We start from the raw sequence: 21,681 nt of genomic DNA on the forward strand, positions 1-21,681 counted from the left end.
CCACGGGCTCCTCTTCTCATCGGCTCCACCACCACCCGCTGGCCTTACTGCTCTTGGGGCGGGGATTGGCATTGAAGCAGGAAAAGCTATGAGCGGGCGCACATGAGGCATATCACAGGGATCACTGGCAGCCTCTCTTCCTCTTCAGCCGCCAGCGGGTTTGGCTCCGCTGGTGGCCCTGCGACCTCTCCTGTTGCCGCCACCCGTGCAATTGCACGATATGCAAACCCGGTCACGCCAGGCCTGCCTACAACTACAATCCTATTGTGAAGCTGTTTCTTTGCTGATATTTTAATATGCTGTAAACTGCTTTGTGTGAATTTTGAATTCAAACAGGTGGGTAATGCCAGTTCTTATTACAGCATGGAATACAGATTTGCAAGCTGATTTGAATTGGAAAGACTAGAGGCAAATTTGGTAAGCATCCCAATCTGATCGACTTATGTACTAGGAGTCTGGAACTTTTATTTAAAATTGCTGCATCGACTGTACCACACTCTCCTCGTCTTTGTCATATTTAGTGCCAGCAGTCCCTTATATTGGTGAGGTTGTGGGCAAAGGGGCAGCTATTTTCACATGGAATGTCTAGAAGTTCATGAGTTTTGTGATCTTGCACATCAAATGTTCGGTCAGGCTCCACCTCTGGATTCACTGATGTCTATTGAATGGTGCAGATACTAGGCATGTATGAAAGGGCTCAGGAACTTATCTAACATTTTACTTTGTGCAGCACGATTTACCATAGCACACATGTGGAAACAAATACCCAGCATTTCATGGTGGAAACTGCAATTCTGGAACAGATGAAATGCTCTCTTCAGGAGCAGAGTGATATACATATATATATATATATATATATATATAGCTATCAAAAAATATTTGGCCAATATCTCCACCAGTGCTATAACTATAATGTATACAAAACCCCCCCCAAAAAATGTTTTTTATTTTTTGGAGAAAAAACAAGCACCCTTATTATTCAATAACCCATCTCAAAAACATGATATTTCATAAAATTATTACTATTTATTGAACAATTAACAAGAATATCTTATCATCACATCATAAAGTACATTTTAAATCTATCATCAATCATTTCAGGAATAAATGTTAAGTCCATATGATTATATCCCTCAACCTACTCCTACTTCTTGTCTGAGTCTTACCCTTACCGGACTTGATGTTTAACCACATTGATATAATAGTTGGTCATTCATATTAAATACACCATTCATGTTTTAAAAAAACATCTCAGTTATTCAAATAACAATCCTACATTAATTTATTAACTTTATATTGATGGTGTATATTCCATTAATGGAATACACCATCAATATATATTGATGGTGTATATTCCATTAATGGAATACACCATCAATATAAAGTATCAATCCTACATTAATTTATTAACTTTATATTGATGGTGTATTCCATTAATGGAATACACCATCAATATATATTGATGGTGTATATTTCATTAATGGAATACACCATCAATATAAAGTTAATAAATTAATGTAGGATTGTTATTTGAATAACTGAGATGTTTTTTTAAAACATGAATGGTGTATTTAATATGAATGATCAACTATTATATCAATGTGGTTAAACATCAAGTCCGGTAAGGGTAAGACTCAGACAAGAAGTAGGAGTAGGTTGAGGGATATAATCATATGGACTTAACATTTATTCCTGAAATGATTGATGATAGATTTAAAATGTACTTTATGATGTGATGATAAGATATTCTTGTTAATTGTTCAATAAATAGTAATAATTTTATGAAATATCATGTTTTTGAGATGGGTTATTGAATAATAAGGGTGCTTGTTTTTTCTCCAAAAAATAAAAAACATTTTTTGGGGTTTTTCTTTGTATATATATATATATATATATAATGACATCTGGTCTTTGTACTGGGGTTGGTGCAGAGAGAGGGTGGAAACTTAACCTGTCTGCTCATTTCTTTTGAATTTTGTATACTTAATATGCTTAATATCTTATATTTTCACAGGGTTTGTTTTGTATTATTTATTTAAACAAAAACTTATTTTAAAAGGTGGGTAACAAAGCCAAGTAATAAATAAACAAACAATAAATCAAAAAAAGTAATCCAGCTGAAGCGAGGGCCATTCATGACCAGAAACCAAAGCAAGTACTGCCTTGGATGCCTTGTAAATATAAAAAGGTTTACCCACGGGGTAGAAGTGCTAGTCCACAAATGGGAGCATGATGGCAGCAGTGAGCAACTCACAAGGTGGTCGGTTCTATGAGAAATTTAGGAGCCACAATGGTGCGGGGTCTGTTAAAGGTTAAAATGCTCCCTCTCTCATAGCTGGCAAATTCCATTCCTGGGTGCTAGGTGCAGTGCAGTGAAAATCTGACAAGCAAATTGCCTAAAAGGGCAACAAGCTGAACCCAGCTCACAGACAGCAAAGTTAAGGATTTAGATTCTCAGGTGTCTTACACCACCTTGCATCAAAGCAGGAAACATTTAAAAAAGAGAACCTCTTCTTAACCTTGTCTTAACCTCCATCATTATTATTATTATTTTTTTAAATTAGAGATGGTGCAATTTTGTTGTTGGACTGCACTGATCACTATCCAAGGGGAAGAAGCACAATCTGATACATACCAGTGGCCCTTCTGCTTTTTTTTTTTTTTAGATAATAATCCTCAATTGGATTTCAGAATCTCTAAACTTGGGATTAATGGCCCAACAAGACAAAGTCCTATACTGCAATCGGGGACCAAATTTAATTTTAAATCAATCTGTAGGACCATTAAAGCCAAACTGTGGATTGTAATAAAAAAGAAGCAGGACTCAAACTACCCCCCCTCCCCCATTGGACTGTGATTGGTGTCTCTCAAAATTCAACCCTGCTATACATTTTAGCAATTTCTTTTCTGTACCCAGCACAGGAGAAAACCAACACAGGGATACAGTAACTGGTACACAAGCTATACAGGCACAGCAAGCTCTACGTCCTAACAGAGCCAGGTGGCAAAGGGTTGCATGCAATACATATTAGGTTAAGAAGTGGTACAACAGCATTAAAAAAAAACAAACAGTCATTGGGACAAGAATCAGGAGAGCTGGGGAATACTGGAATGGGTCAAGTAACCCAGCCCAAATGCATTGTGTCTAAGCAGCACCTGAAGATGGAGAGAGAGCTGCTGCATCTCACAGTGACACTAAACAAGTGACGAAGGACTGCGTGATTTAGCTAAACTTGTTAGCACATGTATTTCTCGGTCTTCTTCCTGTAAGCTGTCTGAATGCTCATCTGGTCAGACTGTAGGCTGTATAATGAAGTCTTCTTTGTAAAAAAGTGCTGCCGAACCACCGGATAAGCAAACTCAGTGTGATGCATAAATGAATAAAATGCACAGAATACAAAAGAAGCAACTAAGCTGAGGAGGAAGGGAACCAAAGGCGTTTGTAGCATGAAGTCATTGCCAGACGTTATATAACGATGTTTGGATGAAATTAATCAACTGTAAATCTGGTTTCATTTTAATAGAATTCTTGTATTTCCATATTGAGGTCTTCCAAATAGTAGCAGAAGGGCCTTATGAATAAGGGAATGTGTTTTGTTTTCGGCTCTGATGCTCAATACGTTATGGATGCCCCCAGACTCCACTACTCAACTGCATCCTGATGGCCGTGCCCTAGCTCACATCATTCACCTCTATGTGCTCCTTAAGGCTACATATGTAAAAGGAAAAAAAAAAAAAAGAAAGAACAGGGCTGTGAGAGTAGAAGGGAAAAGGGAAGAAATACTGAATGCATATTTCTGGGCACTTGTCACTGAGGGAAGGGATGCCTGAGAGCTTGAGAACATGTACTGATTTTAAAATCCTTAAAAAAATAAAAAAGTTAAAAACATGGCTGTTCAGAATGGCATTTCCTTCTTAACGATGTTCAGAGCAGAAGTATGGCATGTTAATAGGGTATGTTTTTATTATTTGTAATGCTGGACTTTTATATTATGTATGTTTTAATTGTAAACCATTTCGGTCTGACACACGGGCTGATACAGTACAGTGCGCTCCGGTGGAGTGCACTGTTAGCCGGGGTTTGGACGCGCGTTTTCGACGTGCTAGCTTTACCCCTTATACAGTAAGGGGTAATAGCGTGTCAAAAACGCGCAGCCAACCCCCCCGAAACTAATAGCACCCGCAACATGCAAATGCATGTCGATGGCCCTATTAGCTATTTCCGCGCGATCAGACAGCAAAATGTGCAGCGAAGCCGCACATTTTACTTTCAAAAATTAACGCCTGCCCAAAAGCTGGCGTTAATTTCTGCCAGCACCGGGAAGTGTACAGAAAAGCAGAAAAAACTGCTTTTCTGTACACCCTCCGACTTAATATCATAGCGATATTAAGTCGGAGGCCCCCCCCCCCAAAAAATTTTAAATTAAAAAAAAAAAATTTGAAATGTGCCCGCGGGTCGGAAGATGGATGCTCAATTATGCCGGCGTCTGTTTTCCGAATCTGTGGCTGTCAGTGGGCTCGAGAACAACGCTGGAAAAACTGAGTGTCGGTTGTCAAACCCACTGACAGCCGCCGCTCCTTTTACTGTGGGCCCTCATTTGCATACTGGATCGTGTGCCCAGGAGAGCGGCCTGGGCGCGCGTTGGGAGAGCGGGCGCTCAACTTGGAGCGCCGGCTCTCCTGCGGATTTTACTGTATTGGCCCGACAGAGAGACAGTATATAAATAACATGTAAATAAATAAATAAATAAATGTTAGGGAACCCTGACAAGTGACTGTAATACCAACAGAGGAGACACGGACACCACCCTACGTGTGGAAGAGAGTCCAGGTGGAACCAGAAGAATAAAAAATGAAGGAGACAACAGGGACAGATGGGATACCCCTTACTGAGCACGATTACAGAGGTGCTGACAGCCTCACTAACAACCATGTTCAGTTAATCACAGGGACCATCTCTTTGAAAACTTAAGCTTGCAGGCTGGCCTGATGGCACCGTGATAGTGCTGTACACTGCCAGGCAAAGGCTCCCTGCTTCAATTCCCAGATCAGATCTTCTGCCCATGGTTGACTGGGGATGCTGCAAAGCCAGTGCTCACAGCATCTGGAGAGGAAGGGAGTCATAGTCATCAATAGGAATAACCCTTGGTGGTTGGAATTGGAGCCCATGATACAGGATTCCAGAAAGCTCTGGTCTTAAGACCATTGCAGCAATAACCATTATTAGGAACAGGGGGAGGGTCCTATTAAAATAAGGCGAAAAGTCCCCAGGTAGTTGCAAATGAAGGCTTGTGGTTCCAGGATCTTGGAACTACTTCAAATCAAGCTGGAAATTGGAAAAACTACCAGGCCAAAAAAACACAATTTTCCTTCAGGTCCATGAGTATCTAGGATCTAATGTAGCATTTCAAAATTTCATTTGTAGGCACAAAAGCCCAGAAGAGCAGAATATGATAGGGTGCATCATACATGATGGCTTGACTGTTGCTAAGCAATGTGGCAAGGCAATGGGGAGGGTGAGTTTGTGGTTGCTGGTCCTCTAAATATTGCTTTCCTTGCCTCCCTGCATACAATACTTGTTCCCTGATGTACCATCATATTTCATCTTATATTTAATTGCTCTTACCAATGAACTAACTATACATTTAAAAGCTATTGCATTGATGCTCCCAGTTCCTTCCTAAAGCTCCTTTGTACCAATTGCTCCAGTATCCCTGCTGAATAATCCCTGCCTGTCACTTCCCCTTGCTTTACTCTCTACCAGCTGCACTTTTTGCCTTTTTTTTCATTCACTGTGCAATATTTCTAGTTACTTTCTCTTACATCTTTCTCCAACACAACTCTGTTCTCTTTCTCATCTCTCATGACCCCACCCCTTTTAAACGTCTTGTATCTCCAGAACAGGTTACCACCACAGTTGCCAGGTCATGAAAATGTGGTGGGGTTACTGGTTGTTTTTTTTTTTTACTGACAATCTGCCAGATTTTATTGACAACCTAACTTTTTTTTTTAGACACAAATTTTACCATCATCACTTTGTAAACAGCTCTATTTACTATTCGCTCTTTTTTTGTATGGCAGGGTCTCCTCAATCTGCATCATAACAGGTTCTCCTAGCCGTGTATGAGGTACTGACATGATTAGTTAGGTTTTATCTACCCCCCACTTACCATCTGAAGCCACTTACTTTGGCCTTCTTCTTTGATGATATTCTGGAAGGATCCTGGTACAAAGCAATTTTCCTGCTGTCAAGATCTTCCTTTTTTTTTTTTTAGGTAGTACTGAAAAGTGTTATTGGGTTTGGCTGCCAAAGCAGCGAGGCAACATTTTTAAGGAAAAATAGACTGAGAAGAAAAAAATTGTGGCGAGAATGATTAACTGTCTGAGTTAGTGCTCGGACAAAAAAAATGAGTGAGGCATTGAGGTAATGCCCACACGGAAATTCCCGCACATGCTCTGAAGAGCTCAAAGCTCTACTAGCTTGGAGAAATTCATCCATTTGGTGCCGCGAGATGACGACGCCCACAGGTCATGGCTAATTCAGTCTGCTGATCGATGGAAAAGTGTGCTAATCTATTTTTGAAACTGCTGACCTGACTGGAGGTAACAGTAAGAAATGCATGTGGAGTTTGTATTGTAACTGAAGCTCCTGGATTGGCCGGGTTAAAAGAGATGAACAATTGGATAAATTTTCTATAATGCTTTGCTATTGCAAATAAAATAATAAAGCTCTTCTACAGTCCAAATGGCTGTTCACCTTTATTGGTGTGCAGTTTTGGAAAGAATGTTGGTAAAACAATGGACTGAATTAAGTGAAATTGAGAAACCACCTTAGATAAATGTAACCCTTTCTTGTTCGGGTGACTCTCTCAAAGGGCCATAAAAGTATTTATTTCTGGGAGCTGTCTCAGTTAGCATATTTCCCTCTCTCTGCTTGTCCCAAGGTATGGATCCTTTCTATGGGGGAAGAATGTCCTTCTAGACCCAGGCGGTGTAGTGACTTCCTTTTTATGTGCTGGTAACTGCTTTCTGTGATGGTGCTGCAGGGAACAGGCATGACATAGTTTGGATGTTCAAATTAACTTTACTGTGATTCTTCAAAATAAATAAAATGTTCAATCTTTATGAAAGATCTGATGTTGAAAGTGTTGCGTCCGTCGATCTCAGATGGCTTCAATCTTTGTGCCTCACCTTTTTCTCTGCTCTCCCTGCTAGCCTTGGGAAGATGGATACCGCCGCTCTCTCCGGCGTCCCCAGAACGGCTATGGCAAAGCCTCACGCCATGTTTCTCCTACGAGCCTCCTAGGGTGCGCGTGCGCACGCCACCCACATCTTTATCCACGTCATGGCGGGAACCTTGGGGGTGTCCCCCTCGAGTGACATCTCGCCATCCGGGTATTTAGCCTGCCCTTGTTTGCTAGCTAATTGAGTTAGCAAGGATCGAGACGGATCGTGAATGGATGGAAAGCCTCCGGTCTGAGCTACTCTGCCGTTTCCTTGCTGCCGCGGGAAGCTCTCTCTGCCCTTCGGGGTATTTCACTAACCTTGGGTACCCGCTCCTCGGGGGCCCTTTGATCTCTTTTAGGTGCCTATCTGGAATCAGGTACTCGCTCCTCAAGGGCCTGCTCTCCCTGGTACAGTGCCTGTATTCAACTACTTCTGCCTGCTGGAATCTTCACCCATACAGCCACCAACTTAGTGAGTATTCTAACTTCTCAGTCTGTCTCTCATCTACAGCTCTGCTGCGCTGGGAACCTACACCTGGATTTCTCTATATCATCTCGGTGAGACCGGTTCCCTCTGCCAAGGGTCCCTGAACTGCTACCTCTGGATCACCTCACTACTGCCACCTCTGGTGGTATACATTAGCTGTATAATAAAAGACAGAACTCTGTGTTTGTGCTTCTCGAGTATAACCTAGTACTGTGGCTCCTCCTGGGGCTCCTCCCCGTGGGCATGGTCATCCCCACAGTACCCTAGAATCCACTCAAACACCTCAAAACCATAACAGAAAGGAACCAGGTTACTACAGCCCAGCTCCAGTGTGAGGAGAGGTGGTTCGAAACCTCACCAACAAAAGGGAAAAACACTTTCAAAAAACAAACAAAAGACTTCCTCTAAGGTGAGAAATCACTGCAGGCCCTTCGCTGAATGGGAGAGGAGCACACAGATCTTCTCACCCCTAGCCTATGGGATTGGGGCTTGTCCCTCTCCAAAATGGGCCTGGGTTTCACCACAGGAAAAGGCCCAAAAAGCGTCAACTTCTAACAAAAATCTCTTCTTCAAACTAGAGGCAGATCCCCACAGGCAGGCAGTGCGCTGAAAGGTATCTTCTCTTAACAAAATGTCAGATTAGGTTGGTAGACCCTAACTCAGACAGGGAAACCAAATAAGAGATCCTCGCTCCTCGAAAGATAAATCAAAATGACCATACTCTACACTGACCTAGCCCCCTCTTCTGGATTTGGGCACTAAGCATTTCAGACAGCCTCCAGGAGGTTTGTCCCTAGAAACTACTTAACTAAAAGGCAGGGATCTAGGGGCCATCTAGTGGAGGCCAGCTAGTCTCTACATAAAAATTTAGGATGAGTCTTTAAAACCACTCTGGTTTTGTACAGTTGAGTGTAGAGAGAATAAGAAACTAGCATTTGTAGCTCGCTTACTCTATGTGCACAGGTTAAGAACACTTTCCAGGTGAAAAGTTTTAGTTCTGCTGAAGCAATACTTTTAAATGGCTGTTACATGAGTTGCATAAGGAATATGTTCAGGGCCCATGGAGTTGGATTGGGGGAGATTATTCAAGCTGTTCATGAATCTGGCAACTATAGATTGCTGAGATATAGGAAGTCCTTCTGACTGTTGGTGATTTGCTGTTAATTATTATTGCACTCAAGGTTACTATACCTGAATTAGTCTTTAATCCAGAATCTGATAGATGTAATAGATCTTGAAGCAGAATTGGGATAGAAACATTAAACAGATTCTTCTTTTTACAGCACATAGAAAATCTCTTCCATTTAAAATTGTAGAACTTTCTGGTGGAGGGTGTTTCTGATGCAAAACCTACTTTAGTTACTTCCAAAGATAGATGTATGTCATAGACTAGTTGGCTGTCAACATCCAAGCAGCTGGGGGCAAGTGATGAGAAGCTGGGATGGAAAAGAGTCCTGCTGAACTTTGTGATTAGTGTCAAGAATGTTTGAGTTTTAATGGTTGCTAAATGACCAGGCAATGAAGCCATGGAAATCATATTTGATATGGCCAAAAAGGTGCTATCTAAATCATTTAGCCTTTGTCTTCTCTTAGGTTTCAAAGTGTTTTGGCTCTGAGAGGAATTTGAGGAAATGAATACTGAAGACCTTGATTCCAGGGAACTGAAAAATCATCTGTCAATAGACAACCTTTTGCTGGTCATTTGAAACAGTAGAGGGGTAGTTTGTGGTTGAAGGGACCTGCAAAGAGGTCTATGTGAGGAATTATCCAAAGGTAAAATAGTCATGCTATTTTGCTTTCCAATGACCATTATGAAGTTAAAGAGATGGCTTAAAGTATCCACTATTTGATTTTGTTTTTGTGGAAGACGAACAGCTGTGAGGAATATGTTCTGCGATATTGCCCAGTTCTGAATTTTACAAATTTCTCTGAAGAGTGATAGATTCTGTTCCTCTTTGCTTTGTTGATGTATTCTATTGCCACTTGGTTGCCCATTTGCATTAGTATTATATTTCCCTTCAACCAAGGTTTGAAAACTTTCAGAGCCTTGAAGTTTGCCATGAGTTCCTGTATGTTTATGTGGAGTTTTTTCTTGTAGGCACTAGTTCCTTTTGAACAAAGAATAACTAGATGTGCACCTCAGCCTTGATTGGAGGCATCTCTGGTTATCATCTGAAAACTCAGTAAGTGAAAGGACTGACCTTGGAGCAGATGTGATGGGATAGTCCATCAGGTTACAGAGTGAATGGGGGATTCCAAAAGTTGGATTTCAAGACGGCAGTTACAAGAACTGGTGTCATTGAGCTTGTCTCTTATATAGACAAGCAAAAAGGTGTTAAAAGAATGATTGCTGCCATATGTCTTAGTATTTCATGAACAGATATGCAGAAATGTTGTCCTGCTTGGAGATATCAAATGTTATATTGGGTAGCTTGTTCTCTCTCTGATGAGGAAGAAAAGCTTAGCCTTGTACAGTGTCAATGGTTGTATCTATGAAATCTAGGCAATGCATCAGTGGCAGATTGGAGTTTGAAAAATTGATGTCAAACCCTAAGATTTGGAGAGTCTATACTGTCCATTGAGGGGCTTCAATGGCTTCTTGGAGGGAAGTGCTGTACAAGAGCCATCATCCAATTAGGGAAACACAGAAACATTGTTTTTCCTCAGAGAGGTCACCATCACTGCAAAACACTATGTGAAAACTCTCGTTACTGCCAAGAGCCAAAAGGGTGCTTTTGATATTAGTAATGGTCAGTTGCAATGGTGAACCATAGACATTTCCTGATAGTGTGTAGTTTATATATCTAGAGTGATCAGCCAGTTCTTAATGTCTATGAAAGGAAGGACTGCTCCCAGGGAGTTCATCCTGAACTTTTCCTTCTTTAGGTACTTGTTAAATTTCTTACTTTTAAGGTGTGACATAGTTCCTCCAGTTTTCTTAGGGATGAGGAAGTTCTTGGAATAGAATCCTATGTTTTTCTCAATGCAAGGATTGGTTAACAAAGGACTGGGAAGAGCAGTCATTTTCTCATGCGGGACCCTACCTCAGTGAGGAGGGTTGTGGACCATTGTGCTCAGCAGGTATCAAAATGGTGACTCCTGCATGGGAGAAACCCTAATCTTCACCATGGAGCTTCCCAGAAGGGGAGACCCCTGATACCGAATGGGGATACCGAATTCAAAATAACTCCCTCGCGAAATAAACCTGCTGTGCCTTAGGATGACTTACGAAAGGGTGCTAATTTCCAGCTTGCTTGTCCTCTGAGAAAAGTCAATACATTCTGTTAGGACAGATGTATTGTCTCCTATAAATGTGAGCTTGAACAGCAGATGGCATCTGGCGTATCGAGCAATGATCTTTTATAAGAGTTATTGTTTGTTTGAACTTCTCTCATTCTCCCATGCAAGAAGCATGTACTAATTTTGCATTACGTCTTCTCTAAGATCTGAGGATCTGGCTCCTATTGCTATGATTGAAGTTCTAGTGATAAGCAAAGTGGATGAGATGCTTTGTGTACTCATCTACCTAATTTAAGTGTGATGTGAAAAGGCCTTTCAAGTCTGATGGAAGCTAAGAAGATGCATTCCTTGGACTCTGAACAATATTATCCATATATTGGGCCACGTATAACTGGTGAACTGCTATTCTTGAACTTAACATTAATGAGTGGAAGATCTTTTTTTGCATTATTTCCAAACATTTAGCTTCCCTTCTTAGCTCTTTTCAAAGCCGATTTCACCATGACTGATTCGTGAAGCAGCTATACTTTTGAATAACTTGTATGTTGTATTTCAGGTCTAGCTTTCTTGCTACTGGTAGGGTGGACATTTGCCACATTCTTGCTTGCATCTCTGACAATACTCTGTGTACTGAAATGGCCAGAACTTGTTTTGGAAATTGGATATACTTTATGAATCCAACCATGTCATCTCTAGGTTCCTCTGCCTCTTGTAGAGTAAATGGGATTGAAACAGCCATCTGATGAGGAAAAACTGGGTAAGTCAAATCTTCTGATGGAGAGTTGCTCCAGGCTGGTTCTAGAAGAGGGTGGTCAGATGATAGATCAATGAATTCCTCATAAGAATGATAGGAAAAAGTCATAAGATGATTCAGAATACTAAGAACATAAGAATTGCCAAGATGGGACAGACCAAAGGTCCATCAAGCCCAGTATCCTGATTCGAACAGTGGCCAATCCAAGTCACAAGTACCTGGCAGGATCCCAAAATAAGGTCTTCAGATGTTGTACTGCCTTTAGATGAGATAGAGCTCTGAGATTTAATAAACTGTGATAATTCCTACCTTGGTTGGAAGGCACTATGGAAATCTGTGAGTCCACAGGAATGGAGAAAGAATGTAAAACATACTCCACCTGAACTGGAGGAGGAGGAGAATTTGGAATATTGGAAAAATGTTTAGGCACATAATTTAGCTACATTTTGGGGCAGATTTTCAAAGGGATGTGCGCGTACCCCCCCCCCCCCCCCCGAAAACCTGCCCCAAGTTCCCCCTGCGGGCGCTGAGCCTATGTTGAATAGGCTCGGCGGCGTGCGCAAGCCCCGGGACGTGCGTAAGTCCCGGGGCTTTCCTGGGGGGGGGGGTGTGTCAGGGGGCGTGTCGCGGCGGCGCGTCATCTGGGAGTAGGGCCGCTGGCATGGTTCCGGCCTGGGGGCATGGCCGAGGCCTCCGAAACTGCTCCTGGGCTGGGGAATCGCGCGGCCGGCAGGCGTAACTTGTCAAACAAAGGTAGGGGGGGAATTAGATATTTAGGTAGGGGAAGGGAGGGGAAGGTGCGGGGGGGTGGAAGGAAAGTTCCCTCCAAGGCCGCTCCGATTTCGGAGCGGCCTCGGAGGGAACAGAGGCAGGCTGCGCGGCTCAGCGCACGCAGGCTGCCGATTTTGCATAGCCTTGTGCGTGCCGACCCCGGATTTTAAAGGATATGCGCAGCTACGCGCATATCTATTAAAATCCGGCATACTCTTGTTTGCACCTGGTGCGTGAACAAAAATACGCACGTGCGTACTTTTTAAAAATCTACCCCTTTGTGAACAAATGGATGATGTTCATCAGAAAGAAGGGGAAGCTTTGTTGATGAGCTATCTGACTTTGGGACCAACAGTAGCATATTTTTATTAACATCAGGGGTCAACTGAGTATCTCTGCGGTGAGAGGATAACAAGCTGAGAGGTATCTCTGCTGAGGAAATCTCAGATTCCAGTTGGCAGTGTTTTTAGCACTGAGAAGCTAGTAGAAGGGACATGAGACACTTCATCACTATGAAGCAGTAACATTGTGAACATCTGCGCAAAACATTTTTGTGGTATTCAGCACTACAGTTTTGCCAATGGAATTTTTACTGTTTATGCTGATGGTTTTTTGGCCCGAATTTTTTTTGTTTGCACCAGAGACTGCCTTCTTTCACTCCTGGCATGGTGCCAGGGGGCATGATAAGACTCTTACTTGCTGGATTTAAGTATTGGTTCCTCTTCTCTTGTTTAAAAAAAATCCTGGAGTTTAAATTCTCTATATTTTAAGATTCTAGGTGAAAATTTAGGACATCATTCAATGGGCCAAGACAACACAAGCAAGTTTTATGAAGATCTAATATAGACATTTTGAAGTAACGCTTTAGGCCTCTTTTGAAGCTTTTTTGTTTTTTTTAAGACAATAAATAGTGAAAAAGCTAAATCAAATTTTGTTTTTGAAAGTTAAAGAAAATATAAATGGAAGAAAAGTTGTTTTTTTTGGAGACCTGTGGGGGAAAAAAAAAAAAAAAGGAATGACCCAACTGCAGGTAGATAAAAATACTGTACACCAAAAAAATTGGTGTGCGGATGGATACAGCAAGATACACGTCCTTTCACTTTGGCAGACTAAAATAGACTGAGGAGACTCATGTGGCAGTGGCTATGCAGGAACACTCATGCATGCCCAATAAAGTCTTCTCGATCTTTCGGAGCTGTGACTGAATGTTTCACGTTGGCGCCATCAGATGACTTCACCCACTTGTGTAACTTATGAAGTCCTGCTTGTCCTTGGAGAAAAGAATGAAAACATGCCAGCTCCTTTTGCTAAAAACTCCCTTTCTCTGAGAGCTTCTGGAGGGTATTTTTGTTGCTTGGAGTTCCACAAGATCATGGAGGGGGTGTAGTTGCCCTCTCCCATCTCTCCCTCCAACACAATTGAGGATTTAGGTGCAAATTTTCAAAATACAGAAATTCAGAGGTTACTGCTTGGGCCCTGTATTAACTACTGACAGTTTTCTGGAACACACAGCTCAGAGCCAGCCACTTGCAGTAAAAGCAACTTTATTCCATGCATTGGTGTTCAGTTCACAATTATAACTTTTATTTCCTTTCCTAAGAAAAGTAATTGGTAGTCATTCATAGGCCAGACCAATTCCCCAGGGTCATATAAAACCTGCTTCCCAACTATACCCTTTCAGATTCAAAATTCCTAACTACAGGCGTGGGCATCTCTGCATCAGGATAAGTTAGCAGTCACTTGCAGGCCAGCCCAATTTCACAGGGCTGCATAGAGCCTACTTCTCTACTATATCAAAATCCCTAAATGAAAGGTGTGGGCATTTTTGCATCTGGGTCAGCCCTCTCTCTTGGCTCCTCAACTATTTTTCCTTCTCTGTCTGTCTGAAAAGCAGTGCTATCTCCCTTAAGAGACATGTTGATTCCTTGCAGTAGCTCTGTAATTATCCTCAGCTGTCTCTCCCAATTATTAACACACCTTTCTGTGGCTGCTACTTGAAAGTACACAGTCCTAATTGGTTCTCTGCCAAAGATCTGCAAACATTTCCAACAGCCTTGTGTTTCATGTACCTTCTGGCTTTACAATCCCCTGGTCAACTCTTGTTCACGTTTTCTTTCCTTCTTAAGACAGTATTCCCCTTGGGACTCCCATCTAGAACATCCTCTGTCTTCTGGGCAACCTAACTGTTCTGTCTCTTCAGGCTGCTTCTGCCTGTGTGAAACCCCTGTTTCATCACACTAAATATGGTTTTAGGGCTGTTTCAGAATAAAACATTTTTATCTTGCCCTTTCCAAAAGACATTTTCTCTGTAATCATGTAAGAATCATATGCAAAATGTATGTTAAAAAGCATTCCCAAAGCCTGTCTCTGCATGCTTTGTTGCGGAGCACTCGGAGAGCGATCCCACTTCCTGAGAGAGGTGTGTCCTTGGGCTGCAGCTCGACCCCAGAGGATTCCGAAGAGGGCCGCGGGAGGCTTGGCACGCCCGAGCATGGGTAGGACGGAAGCAAGACTGGAGTGATGACCAGGGACAGGCCCTCCTCCGGACCTGCACGCTTCGGAAGACCCAACAACGCAATGTTGGTCTTGTGAACAGTCCTCTGACCGTTCCCAGCCCTTTCGGACCTGCCGCAGGGTACGGCACGAAGCGGCAGGCCGGACGGAGGCCAGAACAGCGAAGACTGGAACATAGATTCAGACGAGACTCAGAAGCAGGGTACTGGAAGTGCAGACGTAGACTCAGAAGCAGGGTACTGGGAGTGCAGACGTAGACTCAGAAGCAGGGTACTGGGAGTGCAGACGTAGACTCAGAAGCAGGGTACTGGGCGTGCTGACGTAGACTCAGAAGCAGGGTACTGGAAGTGCAGACGTAGACTCAGAAGCAGGGTACTGGGAGTGCAGACGTAGACTCAGAGACAAGATACTGGGTGTGCTGACGTAGACTCAGAAGCGAGGTACTGGGAGTGCAGAGGTAGATTCAGAAGCGAGGTACTGAAGGTGCAGAGGTAGACTCAGGAACAAGGGCTGAAGGAAGACATGGGCACTGTCCCTCAGGGCACCTCGCTCAGACCACTCCTGGGACTGAGTCAAGGCCACCCTGTCCCACGCGTCCCCAACACTGCCTTGGAGGGCAGGTCACGGACCACGCTGAGAACAGGAGAATGCAGGAGAGATCCAGGCGAAGCGAACGCCGATGCTGGGATACTGACATCCGAAGCCCCGTCGGCTGGCAGGAAGGGAAGCTCCAAAGCACAGGGACGAATCCCACCTGTTGGCCACTCCAGGGCCCAACAGGCCAGAAGGCTCAGGAGCCAGACGAAGACAAAGGGCAGAACATCTGGGACTGGATTAGGAACTGGATCAGGCACCGACATCAAGGCAACAGGGAAGAAGCAGGTTGCTGCACACCGGCAGCCAAGGCAGGTAACAGGGTCAGGAACAAGGACTTCTCAGGGAGTTAGAAACGAGGTACATGGCTTGCATCACAGATGGCCCTAATCAGCCCGCCGAGGGCTGGTCACGGACCACGGCGTGGCTTGCCGCGAGATACCAGGACATTGGAGGACACAGGATCAAGGTGCTAGCTTTCAAGAGATTCAAGAGCAAGGTACTTAGCTTTCAGGCGAGTTTCAGGATCAAGGTACAAGGCTTGTATAATCCGGGCTGGACCATGGATACCGGATCAGTAATCAGACCTCAAGGCAGGAACAGAAACAAGCAAACATCAGGACTGGAACAACTGGAAACATCAGGACTGGAACAACTGGACAAGAAGCTCCGACAGAGAACATGGAACACTGGACCTTGCAGAAGGCTGGAACACAAGGCAGCTCCTGGAACGAGGATCTCAGGAGTGACCAACTCCTTGCGAAGGCAAAGACAGACTGAACGCTGAGCCCTTTAGTAGCGCTGAGGTGGACAATGACAAGGGAGGGGTCAGCAGGGGGCCACACCTGGCTGACCCTTGAAAAGGAGCAGAGAGGCGCGCGCTCGCGCCCTAGGAGACTGGAGAGCTGGTGCTGGAAGCTGGTGGCGTCCTCAGCCATGTGGAGGACCCATGGAAGCCAGGCAAGCATGAGGGCAGCCCTGCCCTGAAGCTGGAGAAGTGGCAGGCTGCTGGAGCGGCTTCCAGCCGGGAAGTCAGAAGCAGGAAAGAAGGTAAGGCTGGCTGCAGGGGCTGAGTAGACTGCAGGCACCGGCAGGGACGGCCTCCCTGCCGGGCGAGGACCCGGACTGCAGCACGGGCACCGACAGGGACGCCCTCCCTGCCGGCTGAGGACCCCGGGAAGGCAGAGGCACGTCGGGGAGAGCCCGGAAGGACAGCGGGGTTCCCGGCCGCGAGGGAGAGCTCGCGGTGGGTCGGCCCCGCTACACGGAGGAGAAGGCAGCCGGGGAGGAGCCCGGACACCGCGGAGAGATCGCGGCAGCGGCAGCAGCGTCGGCGGCTCGACTAGCCGCGTGAAGGTGAGGGCCTGCCCGCGCTCCTCGCGGGCAGGATCGTAACATGCTTTTCCTACTTATTTCTTTTGCGCCATGCTGGTCTGACCAATGGTGCTCACCATCCTCTGTCTGTCAGTGGCCAATCTAGGTCACTTGGAAGAATCCATAAGATTCAAATGAAGATCTTTTCCTTGGTGCTCATTCCCAGAGGCACGATGTTATGATCCCCATATCTATTTTGCTAATAATTGTTATTGAACCTGTCTTCCAGAAACTCCTCCAAACCTTTTTTTTAAACCCTGATATACTATTAACCTTGACCACATACTCCAGCAACAAATTCCACAGCTTAATTGTGCATAGACTGAAAAATGACTTTCTTACATTTGTTTTAAATGTGCTAATAGTTTCGTGAAATGTGTCTTAGTACTGGGGTAACGCCTGTGTGTTACTACAAAAAAAACAACAAAAAGCATAGAGGTTCTTTTACAGAAAAAAAGTTTAATATTGGGGGTATGGTTTAAAAGTGTGCTACTGTGTCTTTAAACCTGATCATCTGCTGTATGTCCTGTGGGGAGGTCATGAGACTTCTAGTGAGGAAAGAAGAAGAGTTTCAAAAGGGAAGTCTGTGAGAGACTGCTGGTTCAGGGAGCTGTTAAGGGCTGCTCAGCTGGGAGTCCAGTAGTTTCACCCGATTCAGGATGTATACAGTAAAATACAGACAGCAGAAATGTCTGAGAGCTCAGGCGGTCTGCAGATGGACTGCTGCAGGTCTTTCTGTGTTCTGCTGTTACAAGTCTTCTGTACTACTGAATGCTACTCTACGGAGGCAATATTCTAAAGGAAGGAGGCGCGTATATGAGCTTTTGGAAATTCACTCCATAGGGCTGAATTTTCCCAAAGGTTTTACGCACGTAAATGGCCTTTTGAAAATTGTCACGACATAGGCTACTTTTACACGCTCAACTCCTTTGAAAATTCCCTCATTTGCGAGTTGCAGTGTGCCTTATGCAACTAGAACAAAAGACTTTTGGAAGACCTATCGGCATGGGAGCTCTGTTTCTGTGAGAGAGCTGTCTGCTGAGCTGAGTGTTAAGCCCCAAGCTTCAAGAACTACTGAAGATAAACTTAGTTTGGGCACCTCTGAAAGCTATCCGAGTAGCCAGGTGTTACACTGGTATTATCTTCAAAGAGTAAATAGGCATTCCCTTTTAACTTACAGTGCAAGCCCTGGGGGCGAGGGACTTTCAACTCTCCCTGTCAGGATTCATCCCCGGTGCCCCTTTTACTTACTTACCCTGGAATTGTCACCAGCAGTCGGCAGACTTTGAATATGCTTCCCCCTCCCCCCAGTTGATGGCACTGGGACGACGCCAGGAAAGGACGGCTGACCATGGCGGACACCGTCCAGTGCACCAAAGGGACTTGACAAGCCCCTTTGGGAGTGCCAAGTAAGCACCAGAGGTGAATGCGGATTTCATTTTGAGGCCATTATCTTGTGTTTATTCGAGAGGCAGATTATGTTTATTTGGCTATTTTGATTTTGCTGCTTCGGGTTTAGATATATGATGCAGCTTTGCTCATTCCTCAGTGAGAGCGAGGGATGGGGGGAAGTCTATTTAGGGATTGAATTGCTGTTCTGTTTTGATATATTGTACTTTTATTTTTATGTTGTAAACCACCTGGGGTTCCTCTTTCTCGGGGAAAAAGATAGTAAAGTGAAAAAAAAATTGTTCCATACCACTTATGATTTCCTGTTATATTGTCTCTCAATCATCCTTTCTCCAAGCTGAAAAGCCCTAACTTCTTTAGCCTTTCCTCACAAGGGTGTATTTTCATCTCCTTTATTGTTTTTATTGCACTTCTAGGTACCTTTTCTTGTTCTGCTCTATATTTTTTTTGACATGGTGAGATGAGAACCACACACATTACCTCAAACTGTGATCAAACCATGGATCTATACAGAGGCAATATGATACTCTCAATTTTATTCTGTTTCTTTCTGAATAATTCCTAATAAGCTATTTGCTTTTTTGATTGCTGCTGCACATCGAGCTTAGAATTTCAATGTATTTTCCACGATGGCACAGTTTCCCGGGTGTACATATTAACAGGATCATTTTCCCTATGTGTATCACTTTGCATTTGTCTACATTAAATTTCATTTAGCATTTAAATGACTCATTCCCATGTCTCACAAGGTTCTCTGCAACTCATCACAGTCTACTTGCTTTTTAACTACTTTGACTAATTTTGTGTCATCTGTAAATTTGATCACCTCGCTCACTGTTCCCTTTTCCAGAACATCAATGAATATTTATGATAAATAATGCACGTTTCAGTAAAAATACCTGGGAACACCACTATTTACCTTTCTCAGACCTCAAGACCGAAGCAAAGAATACATTTAGTTTTTCTGCAATCCTCCCCGAGTGCCATTTTATCCCCTGATAATCCAATGGCCCAACTGACACCCTCCCAGGTTTCTCATTTCAATGTATTGAAAAAAATATATATTTTTTAAAATGAGTTTTTGCCTCTTTGGCAAGTTTCTCCTCGAATCTTCTCCTGGCCTGCCTTATTAATGTTTTACATCTAATTTGCAGTGCCTTCTCTATTTACCTTCTAAAATCCTGCTTTTCATGTTTTTTTAAAGGATGCCTTTTTAGTATTAATAGCCTCTTTCGCGGCACCATTTAACCATGCTGGCAGATGTCTGTTCTCCTTTTGAACTTGTGGACATTGTCTTCACCCATTACCAGACACAGCTGTCCTGAGGCTGTGAATTCTCCCATTTCTATCTCCCTCAATTTTCTCATCTCTCTCAAAACACATTTCATTCCCTCCTTCCTCCCCCTCTTCTATTTGCTTTAGAGCTCTTTATAGCTTTGAAAATCCAACCTACAATGAGGCCGATGCAATATAAATGCACTAAAAATGGGTGCTCGTATTGAGGGCCCGTTTTTCTAACGTGCACCCGTCCACCTCTCCTGGGCGCATGATGCAACATGCTAAGGAACTGCCACATTAAATAGGACGTGTTAGAGGAAATTATGCTTCCCTAGTATGTCCTTGGCATCGGGTGCCCGGGAGTCATGGCTGTGTGCGGGTTAGGAAACCCAAAATACGAGCGACTGTTTTACCCTGCGGCAGCCAATTGACTTGCACAATATACATGCACAATATACATAGCCTGGAACATGTATACTGGGAGCGTATATTCTGCACCCAGAAATGTTTCTTTTCGAGCAAGCCTTTTTAGTTTTGCATGGTGCTGCTTTCAGTGGTTCCTCCTCCTTAGTATCGTGATGGTGCTAAGTAGGAGGAACCACAGAAAAGCAGTATTTTTTTGCTCTTGAGTTGAGCCCTTAATGCACAGCTAGACTTTACGCCTGCTCCGGGGCAAGTGTAAAATTTTCTGTTTTAAAAAGTGCGTGTCAGGCGCACGGCGATTTTTTGCCTTGAGGGTAATAGCTAATAGCCTCATCTACATGGCATTTCCACGTGATGAGCGCCATTAGCTATGCACTTGTTTGGATATGCGTTTTGGATGCACTAATCCCATTACTGCATCGGGAATTATTCTAGCACGCCCAAAACGCGTGTCCATCCGCGTATCAAGCTGTGCGCACTATATTGCATCGGCCCCAATGCGCATGGATACTCAGTACAATACCATCCGTAGTTCATTTTGCCTTGATCTGATGAAGGGAGCAGAGCTCTCGAAAGCCGGTCACAAATATATCAAGTTAATCCAAGAAAATATCACCTACAAGTTCTACGTAAAAAACAAAACGAAGTGGAAGTCTATAAGTAAACCTCTCTTTGGAAATATTTTCTGCAATTTCTATAATTCTTTTTAGCATGGATCACTATTTAAATAATATAATTATCACACTGCTCAACTGTGGAATGCTGTACTAGCTGCTGACCATGGAAGTATCATTTTTTAAATGCTCACATATACTTACATGCCCATATTTCAAGAGCTACTTGAACTTTACCTTTATATATGTACCATGTGAACACTGAGAATGAGAGCTTTTCAGTGGCACTATGAGAAAAAATAAATAAACTCCTAGCAATTATGGAAGTAAACCGGTTGTGATGATACGGAAACGTTTTCTTTAGAAGCTGATGCTCAGTGTATGGAATGACTTTGACAAAAAACAGTGCAGAGAACATGCCGCAACATCTATGGAAAATGAAACCCTACATGAAGAGAGCTTACCCTGTGCTGGAGGAGGACCTCTGATTGGAGACTGCGTATGAGCTGTGCACAGCCGAACCAGGCCCAGAATGTCTCTCCCTCTAAGGCAAGAAGAGAAGGGAAAAACCTGACCAACTTTGTCCCACCAAGAGAAAAGCAACTGTGTGCTTTCCATTTCCATACAGCTTCTCCAGAGAGTGAGGAGTTCTCATCCATACCGTCTATCAATAACTTGCACGTTCCCAGAAATGGGAAAAAGAAGCGAGGCATACTTTCAGTGTGCTGCACAGAGAAGCCGCTTTCTCCAACTGCATTAGCAAGAGAGCCAGTGCCAATTGCTTATTCTTGCACAACCTCCCTGCAGGGCTGGTTTGATGGCCCTGATGGTTATTAGCATGACATGCAGAGGAGCTGGGAAAGAATGCCGACCCAGAGAGTGACATCCCATAGGCCAGCTGAAGGCTTGGAGAACTGCAGAGGGTTAATCCATTGAGATGCCTCTCAAGGGACAGAAGTCAATTAGCAAAAAAAATGGGACCTTTGGGTTCTCTGC

General features: G+C 43.7%; 1 protein-coding gene across 1 annotated transcript in view; it reads right to left on the reverse strand.

Moving 5' to 3' along the window:
• The window catches only part of FBXO41 (F-box protein 41), a 159,718-nt gene that overhangs the window by 88,442 nt on the left and 49,595 nt on the right, over positions 1–21,681 (reverse strand). Inside the window, exon 3 of the mRNA XM_029594661.1 lies at positions 21,150–21,229. Coding sequence (XP_029450521.1) covers positions 21,150–21,229 — 80 coding nt within the window. The remainder of the gene's footprint in view (positions 1–21,149; positions 21,230–21,681) is intronic.

Source organism: Rhinatrema bivittatum, chromosome 1 (genome assembly GCF_901001135.1).
Source record: "Rhinatrema bivittatum chromosome 1, aRhiBiv1.1, whole genome shotgun sequence".
Taxonomy (NCBI): Eukaryota; Metazoa; Chordata; class Amphibia; order Gymnophiona; family Rhinatrematidae; genus Rhinatrema; species Rhinatrema bivittatum.